Genomic DNA, 9,207 nt, shown 5'->3' with positions numbered 1-9,207 from the left:
CACCATTTTCATTTTCTCGATTTTGTCAGAAATATGACAGTTGTTGCAAAATTGCAAACTACAATGAGTTCAGTACTATTCTGAGTCCAAATGAAATGATTGTTTTCCTGGTTCCAGTTGATTGATTTTGATTAGCAATAAGAACTGTATTTTTGTATTCCTCACCCATGTCTGTTCATGAGTGAAACTCACAGGTGAATTGGACCTATCCTCTGTTGTGCACAACCATTCCCTATAAAAAGACACCAAAATGGACCAAGAACACATTTGTCCACAATGCCACGACTACTGCAACCGGACAGAGATGGGGCCATTGGCATGCTTCAAGCTGGACGGAGCAGATGGGCCATAGCCAGGTGTTTGGAGTCCACCACTAATTTTTTACACATTTTTTTGTTATTTATTTTTTGGTGGAAATCTACGCTCAAGGAAAAAAGAAACACCATTTTCATTTTCTTGATTTTTTGGCAACGGCCCGTCTGCTCCGTCCAGTTTGAAGTATGCCAATGGCCCCATCTCTGTCCGGTTGCAGTAGTCGTGGCATTGTGGACAAATGTGTTTTTGCTCCATGTTGGTGTCTTTTTATAGGGAATGGTTGTGCACAATTGAGAAGAGGTCCAATTCATCTGTGAGTTTCACTCATGAGCAGACATGGGTGAGGAATACAAAAATACAGTTCTTACTGCTCATCAAAATCATTCAACTGGAACCAGGAAAACAATCATTTCATTTGGACTCAGAATAGTACTGAACTCATTGTAGTTTGCAATTTTGCAATAACTGTCATTTTTCTGAAAAAATCGAGAAAATGAAAATGAAAATGGTGCGTTTCTTTTTTCCTTGAGTACATATTGTAATAACCTCTGCCAGTTCAGGTGTCGCTCCACAAAACTCTACTTTTAGGGTTGTTTGTTGTTGTTTTTTTTGTATTTTATACTTGTAGTTATATTTATTAGTATTTATAATATAAAGAGAATGAATCATCAATACAGAGTGGTTTTATCTTCCCTGCTTTCTGTGATTGATGTCTTATCATAAATAACTGACAGAGAAGGGGCGGTTAACAACAGCCTCAGTCAGTTGAGTGACAGATTCTGGACCAATAGAAATGAAGAATGTGCCGGAGTAGGCGGGGTTTTCCTTGTACGGAAACGTCTCCTTAACAACCGGAGTCAAACACCAGAAGTTTTTTCTGAACAAACACCACGTAAGTAACTCACATCTGGATTACACCGCTATTAGTAAACGTCGGGAGTTAAGTGTGCTTCGTAACTGTAGAACGCTGCTTTGAAAAGCAGCGATGTTAGAAAAGAAAACATTAACCGGTAGCATCAGCTGTTTGCTACCAAACTACCAAACACGGCTAGCAGGCTAAGCTAATTAGCCTGTTAGCCTTGAGGGTTAGCTCTGTTGCTAGTAACGATCAATAACCTTTTATAAAGTAGCTGTAAAGGGTGATAGCTAGAGGTGTTTCCTAACGGGGGAACCTGCCTTTTCGATAGACACTGTGGCGAGATACTTTTTGTAGCAAGCTAGTATTTGCTAAGTGATGTTGCTAATGCTAACCTCGTCTTCAGCCGGGTTGTGTTACTGAGTGTTCTTTATCACAGAATCTTACAATGATTGCTCTGTAAGATTACACTCATTGTATAAAATGCTTCTGTGATAAATATTTTTGCTGCTGCTCAAACCATGCAGTCAGTTGTCTTTGTTGTTATCCTTTGATGTAGTGTAAATGTCCTTTTTGCAGGAGGCAGGATGGCTGGGACTGGAGAGGGAAAGAAAGAAGAACCCGATTACAAGAAACTCTTCAACTTCCCCCTCATCAGGGTAGGGTACAACACAAGTGGGACAGTGCCTCTGGCCACTGGAGAGCAACTGAATAACTGCAGTTAGGAGCAGTCCATTTTCCTGTGGCTCCGAGGAGCTGCGTTTTGCTGGCATTCCGTTGACATTTAAGATGCCAGTACTTGGTCCTGCAATCTCTGCGTTTACATTGACAGGAATATTCCACTGTTATTCTGAATATATTCAACATTCTGAATCTAATGTGTCATGTGTCATCTGTTTGGGTGTTTTCAATTAGGCTTTTCTACCATTAAGAATGATCTCATGAGATATACAGATTTTATTCTGGATTTCAGAGGATTTTTTACAGCACACTGACACTATGCATCTCTGACTACACCCAAATGAATGTTGTTTTACTAACTATAACATCTGCTGGTTTACACCTAGCATCCATGCTACAGTGGAGTTGAACTAGTATTTAAAATAATTTTTAAAAAAGCTACAAAAACAACGCATCGGACCTTAATATTAGATCCTCGTGTGATTGATCTGATTGCAGAGACAGATCCTGTAGTTTAATTATTTGTGTGGCCATACTACTGACAGAGTTTTATCTTAAAAGTTCAGGGTTGTGTCGCCATATGGATAGGCAAAAATGGAAACTCTTGAAAAAAAAAATTACACTCACACTTCCTTTTGGTGCCTGATTGAGTCTTCTCACTTATTACATATCTTTCTCACCTTTTTACACAGCTCTTGTCAGGAAATGAGACATCAGCTCTTAATTGAACATGGACAACGCATCAGAGTCAACTCAGAGAAAAATACTTTGGTCTCTGCTATTGACTGTGCAGTTAAAGTCTGCTTTTTAATCTTAGTGCTGCTGACTACATTCACAGCAGGGAGGGTGTCATTTGTTCAACCGCAACAATGTGTTTCAGGCACACTAGAATATTTTAGGTTTTCTGTGATAAGTGGAATAACAGAATATCTTTAGGCAGGTAGGCAATAATTGCTACTACATCCCATGAAGAACAAGTTGTGACATATTACATACATAAGTACAGTCGATGTATTGCCGTAACAGTTTTAGTCATATTAAACCTTGATGTTTCTTTAAATATCTAAAGTCACCATATTACATTACTTTGTCTCTCAAACTTAAATGCTCTGTAAAGACACTCATTTTGTGCAGCGAAATGGAGATAAATCCTTTTTCTTTTCCCTACAGCACACAGACATGCCAGAGGAAATGAAGGTTGAGACAATGGAACTGTGTGTGACAGCCTGTGAGAAATTTGAAACCAACAATGAGGTGTGTATTTCTGTTTACTCCTTAGCTGAAGAATTGGACTCATGTCTGTACTTTGTTTTGTAAGATAACTGCATATTGATTACTCTCAATATGGGTGTTGGACGGTGTCTCCCTCATGCATAGGCTCATTTGGGCTTTAGGCTGGCACACATGAACACACACATGAACACAGTAAGGCCTGTATACAGCTCTGGAAAAGAATAAGTGACCACTGCAAAATTATCACTCAAATTCCAAATAAAAATATTGTTATTTAGAGCATGTATTTGCAGAACATGACACATGGTCAAAATAACAAAAAGATGCAGTGTTTTCAGACCTCAAATAATGGAAAGAAAACCAGTTCATATTCCTTTCTTAACAACACAATACTAATTTTGTAACTTGGGAAAAATTCAGACATCAATATTTGGTGGAATAACCCTGATTTTCAATGACAGCTTTCACATGTCTTGGCTCTCCATCATTACTGTTGGATGACTTTATGCACCTCCTGGCATAGAAATTCAAGAAGCTCAGCAATGTTCCATGGCTTGTGACCATCCATCTTCCTCCAGAAGTTTTCAAAGTGGGTTCAGGTCTGGAGATCAGACTGGCCTTGACGGAGTCTTCATCTGGTGGTCCGTCATCCACACCTTTATTGACCTAGCTGAGGCCAGGAGCATTGTCCTGATAGAAGAACCAGTCCTCAGAGTTTGGGAACATTGTCAGAGCAGAAGTCCAGTAGTTTTCAATAGTTATTTTTGGATTCTAATTACTTTTGTGGTACTAATAGTACTGTTTTTGCCTGTTGTAAGAAGATAGTGATGGAGACAGTAGTGGTGTTTATACTTCTCCTACTTAAATAAGACATGGATCAGGTGTTTATTCAGTAGAATAAGGTGTGCTTGTGTTGGAATTCAACAGACACAGGAATAGAATGGCTGTCATACATGCAGACATGCTGATTTCAGAGGAAATTGCAGTTGTCTCAGAGCTGTATGTATGTCTTAATAACAGTTATATTTCCTGTGATTATTTGCAGGATGTCCCTCCCTCCCAACACCTAACCGTTGTTTTCAAAGTACTGTTATCAGAATGAAAAATGAGAGTTCTTTGCCTATAAATGACTGCATTAGCTTCTCAGTTCTCTATCTGTTTAAAGATTCAACATAAAAGATTTATGTGTGTCTGTATGCTTGCATGAAGTTTGTGTCTGAGTCTGTTTTCTGTTGGGAGCTGGTCATTTGTTGATGTTAATTAACTCCATTACTAAACTGACTATTCTTTCGGTTGGTTTTATAAATGAGCCTGATTACATGGCTATAAACATCCGATAATGGAGAGTAATCAGATAATTGTAATAATCAGATCTGATGTGTTTACATGCCCTTCCGAGATGCGACAATTGAAAAACCCTGACGTTTTAGTCCATTATTGGATTTCTTTCAGAGTACATATGAACGTACATATGTAGTCACTGTAATATTATTGTCTTCTGCTCACAGTTGACTAAGTAATTTTCATTTTCTATGATTTCATTTGTTTATTCTACACATGCGGTGATGTAAAAGAATGAAATGAATCAGATTAACAAGTATATATGCACAAAGACATTGGAGTATTGAGAAGAAATCCAAGTGTGTTAATCTGATTTCTCATAATCAGATTACTGCTATTAGCCTATATGATAAAACATATCAGATTATGCTGTTTACATAATCACTAATAATCTGGTAACTCCAGTAATCGGATAATGATTGGCGTATTAGTGTGCATGTAAACGGGCTCATAGACAATAGTCTGTTTGCTGATTTCTACGTAGAGGACTCAGGTAGTAGCTATTTTCTGGTTGCTTCCGAGATCTCCGTTGCCTCTGTCCTGCTCCTCTACAGCTGCAGTTAGAGTCACTGTTATCGGAGAATACACTAAACACAAACTCACTGACTGTAGCAGAGGAAGACCAGCATCTCCCATGTTTCCACAAGGGGAAAATGTTTATGTTTTTTGGGGGGGGATTTTGTGTAGAACACCTCAGGGCTTCTGTTTCCCCATTGGAGCAGACTGACTGAAGGTACAGTAAAGAAGAGAAAATATTCTCAACGTAACAGACACTTAAACTGATATGGATTTTTTTAGGTGGCTAAAGTACATTTTTGCTGTTGCTTACATTCACAGTTGTAGCCTGCGGTGCTTTATGAGGTCTGTGTTTTCACTGCTGTTTGTTCCTCTGGAGGCATGTTGATATGTATGTCGGTGCATCCTCACTCCAGTATTACCTCCCACTAATATTTTCTCTGATTTATGCAAGCTATTTCTTTACATTTATACTAATAAGTAAACTATATGATTAACTCACATAACGTATGCGCTTCAGTGGAAGACCTGAACTGTTTATTTATTTCATTTATTACCTCCGCCAAGTGTAACGGCGGAGGATATGTTTTCATTGGGGTTTGTCTGTCCGTCTGTTTGTCTGTTAGCAAGATAACTCAAAAAGTTATGGACGGATTTGAATTAAATTTTCAGGAAATGTTGATACTGGCACAAGGAACAAATGATTACATTTTGGTGGTGATCGGGGGGTGGGGTTGTTTGTTCATCTGTCTGTTCGCAAGATAACTCAAAAAGTTATGGACGGATTTTCATGAAATTTTCGGGAAATGCTGATTCTGGCACAAAGAACAAATGATTAAATTTTGGTGGTGGTGGTGGTGGTGGGGGACTTATCTGCCTTGGAGGAGGTCTGCGCTCTCCGAGTGCTCTTCTAGTTGTTTTTTTTATTGTTGTTTGCCAAGGAAGATGCTGCTAAATTGCTTTTCACTGTGGCATAATGATGACATTTGTATTGTTTTCTATTCTTTTCTTTGAATGCTATGGCACAGTTTGTACATAATGAATGGTTTGTGAGTCGAACTCCACAACTTTTGCTACTTCTCATGTGTTCGGGTACTATTTTCTGATATGTATAATCTGTTCAGAAACATGGACTTGAATGTTTTCCTCTTACTCTGCTTTCAGAGTGCAGCAAAAATGATCAAAGAGTCAATGGACAAGAAGTTCGGCAGCTCGTGGCACGTGGTTATCGGCGAGGATTTCGGTTTCGAGATCACACACGAGGCGAAGAACCTCCTCTACATGTTCTACGGAGGAAGGCTGGCTATTTGTGTATGGAGATGCTCCTAGCAGCGCCTTCCGTCCTCAGCTCCTCCATGACGTGGGCTGGGAATGAACACCAGCTACCGGCCGCATGCTGCTGGTCACATTTCTGTTGTGGCGGGTCGGTTTTGTGCACACTACCAGCAGAAAGTCAAACACCACTGGGAGATCTTATGCCATTTGAAGAAGTGGTTGCTGAGGAGAACTTTTGAAAGCGAAGTCATACTGCAGTAGTCACCTTGGCTGGTAGGCACAAGAGCAGCTTCTTGTCCTGTCTGTTCTTTTCTCTTTAGGTCACTCTGTGCCAGTTCACCCAAAATTCTGAAGTTTTCCCAGTTTATGTCAAGGATATTCTTGGGGAAAAATCATATAAAAACTTATATTAAATTCATAGGGCTGGCAAAAATCCTCGCTCTACTCCACATACTTTTTTATTTATGAATTGGACCTTTGGACCTTTCATTTGGTGTGTGTGTGTTTTGTATGTGTACACTAAGCAATGGAGACTTAGAATCTTGAATCTTCAGCATTTGTATTGGAGCATCCAAGACACCCTAAGGGTAATATACAACATAGATTCTTGTAAAATAGTTGTTGCTGAATATTCACTGTAATATTTAATTATATATAAAATGTTATAAAACTTTTTTTTTTTTTTAAATAGCCTAAATGTGTTGATTTTCTGCCATTGATTGGTTGATTATGTAAGTGTTTCTTGGATGTTCAGTACAGCAGAGTGAAGCATATATGATTGATGAGGCCTGGAGTACTTATAGAAAGGAGGGACAAGCTTAACAGATTCATGACTAAAAAGTATTTGGTGTTGAGATGAAGTTTTTAAATGATTTTTCTTCATGATAATCTCTGACGTGACCGGGGCTTTCTGCGGTGCTATGACATCGAACGGCCCCGTCGCTCCTCATTCTCCGTTGTTCTCAGAAGCCAACACTTTCCACGTTTTGTGAGTGTTCCCGTGTCGTAAGTTCAGTTTTTACTAAAATACAGCTAGCCAGGGTCTCCAAAGTCCTTTATCCTCATTCCTCTGCAGGGAGTGTGTGTGAGTGATTTGTATGTTTGTGTGTGCTAGTCACACACTTTTTGTTTTTTTTGTTTTTTTTATTCTTTTTATTTATTTTTTTATTTGAAAAAGGACATTACATGGTCACCTTCCTGAGCAGCTTCTGTTTAACAGTTAACTGTTCATCTTGAATTTTTCACAGCTGTGTCTTTCTCTTTCACTCTTTCTCTCTAATCACACTAATCTTTCAATACAATTTCTAATATTTTTTATCTGTACATACATTTTGATGAACTTGAGAAAATTCTTTTTAAAAACCTGTGTCATCTTCTTACAAACTAATGGTTCAGAAACCTCTGAGCCAAACAACAAAAGTCTGAACCACCTTATTTTCCCTGTAAAGGTGTTTGTAATAATTCCTTCAAATATCATCCCTCTGGGTGATATTGATAATGTGATTGTTTTGATGCCAGTTTTAATGCTTCAGTGCAATGGACTATTAACATGTGAACAGACCTGATTGTACAATAAACTCTGAATTCTGTTGAAAAGGAGCTTAAACTGTTGTCTGTGTTCTGCACTGACAGGGTTAAATTTATTACATCAAGTATTTTGATCATGCAGAAGTAGAAGTAAACACAGATACAGATCAAATTTATTTATCCCCAGAGGCAAATTCAATAATTAATAAAATGGTGCTTGATTTGTGTTTTCATACAGAACAAAGAGGCTGCCGAGAGATGGCATTTATACATGATGGAATAATTAAATATGCACTTATACAGTCATTTGTTGATGCACCAGAGGCAAAGATATTTGTTCTTCATGTTGTAAAAGAAAAAAAAAAACAAAAAAAAAAACAGCCCACAGTGGAATAAGTGAGGCGCTGTTTCCAGGTTTGGCACAAAATAAATACATAGAGAATAAGACTTGTAAAGATGTTTTTGAAAAAACCTCAAGGCTCTGAGCGCATGAGGTTAAAAAAAAAAAGGAAAATGACAAGTGTCAGGGTCTGAGACTTTCTCTGTTTGCATCTGAACAGTTAGTCCTTTGAAGGCAGTGACATATTTCTGCTAAAAAATGCCTCTTGTTTTTCTTACTTAAACCAAACATAGTTAGTCCCAGATATTCTGTTCTGTGGTAATGCATTTATTGATTTAAAACAGTGTCAGTACAGTCCTGATGAACAGTATAGCAGTAAAACAGTACCTTGTATTGTTTTACAGTTTCTAACAAAGCATATATTTTAGGAATACAGAATACTTGCTTTATCTTTAATAAAATATTCTACATTAACATTAACAACCTATGGAGGGGTCATTGTAATGTTAGTATATACAGACCAGTGGCGATTTCTCATAGACTGCAAGGGAAGCCCGGCTTCCCCTAAAATTACGAAATTAAATGGTTAAATATGTTCGGTTGTGTTGACATTTCATTGACTACAAATGTGTTAGAACACGTTCATCTCCCAGATGAGTTCGTTCAGAATCAGCTTTATCACAAATCAACAGACTCGATGTTGTTCACTTCTCCTCCATTCCAGTGTCTCTGTTTTCTCATTCGATCTCTGCTCAGTGCATTTGTCCGTAGACTGCGGGCGTCTATGGGCTTCAATGGGACTGAGTGGAACAGTTTTTTCATTGCCTCAAAACTGGATGGTAATTGGATAAATGCCACGATGTTGTCCCGCCCCTGGACGCCGGGCGTCTCTGGGGGTGAATGGAGCTGTGGGCGGAGCTTGGCCGGGCTGGACGCCAGAATCCCACGTGCTGATTGGAGGATCGGTCGAAAGGCTGAATCCCGTTTGATTGACAGCTGTTTTCAGATCTCCTCCTTCACTGACACAGTTCAGTTTAATACCGTCGCACATTCTGCTGTGAAATCAAGAGAGAAACCACTACGAAATTACTTGTTCATTTCTTGCACTGTAAATACAACACAC

The 9,207-nt window shown here is 38.6% G+C and overlaps 1 protein-coding gene across 1 annotated transcript; it reads left to right on the top strand.

Annotated features, from left to right (window-relative positions):
* The first annotated feature begins 1,137 nt into the window (after window positions 1–1,137).
* LOC115411910 (dynein light chain 4, axonemal) lies at window positions 1,138–7,816 on the top strand. Its single transcript, XM_030124229.1, has 4 exons — window positions 1,138–1,207; window positions 1,751–1,830; window positions 3,023–3,106; window positions 6,107–7,816. The coding sequence occupies exons 2-4, from the start codon at window positions 1,759–1,761 to the stop codon at window positions 6,269–6,271; spliced, it is 321 nt and encodes a 106-aa protein (XP_029980089.1). The 5' UTR covers window positions 1,138–1,207; window positions 1,751–1,758; the 3' UTR covers window positions 6,272–7,816.
* The last annotated feature ends 1,391 nt before the right edge of the window (window positions 7,817–9,207 follow it).

This window comes from Sphaeramia orbicularis, chromosome 1 (genome assembly GCF_902148855.1).
Source record: "Sphaeramia orbicularis chromosome 1, fSphaOr1.1, whole genome shotgun sequence".
Taxonomy (NCBI): Eukaryota; Metazoa; Chordata; class Actinopteri; order Kurtiformes; family Apogonidae; genus Sphaeramia; species Sphaeramia orbicularis.
This window is presented reverse-complemented; position numbering and strand designations above follow the sequence as displayed.

What these genes read in the sequence shown, in the direction of transcription:
- LOC115411910 (XM_030124229.1), top strand. Translation starts at nt 1,759, where the DNA reads ATGGCTGGGACTGGAGAGGGAAAGAAAGAAGAACCCGATTACAAGAAA. An exon ending in TCAACTTCCCCCTCATCAGG is followed by an intron (nt 1,831 to 3,022) that starts GTAGGGTACAAC and finishes TTTTCCCTACAG; the next exon opens with CACACAGACATGCCAGAGGA. An exon ending in AATTTGAAACCAACAATGAG is followed by an intron (nt 3,107 to 6,106) that starts GTGTGTATTTCT and finishes CTCTGCTTTCAG; the next exon opens with AGTGCAGCAAAAATGATCAA.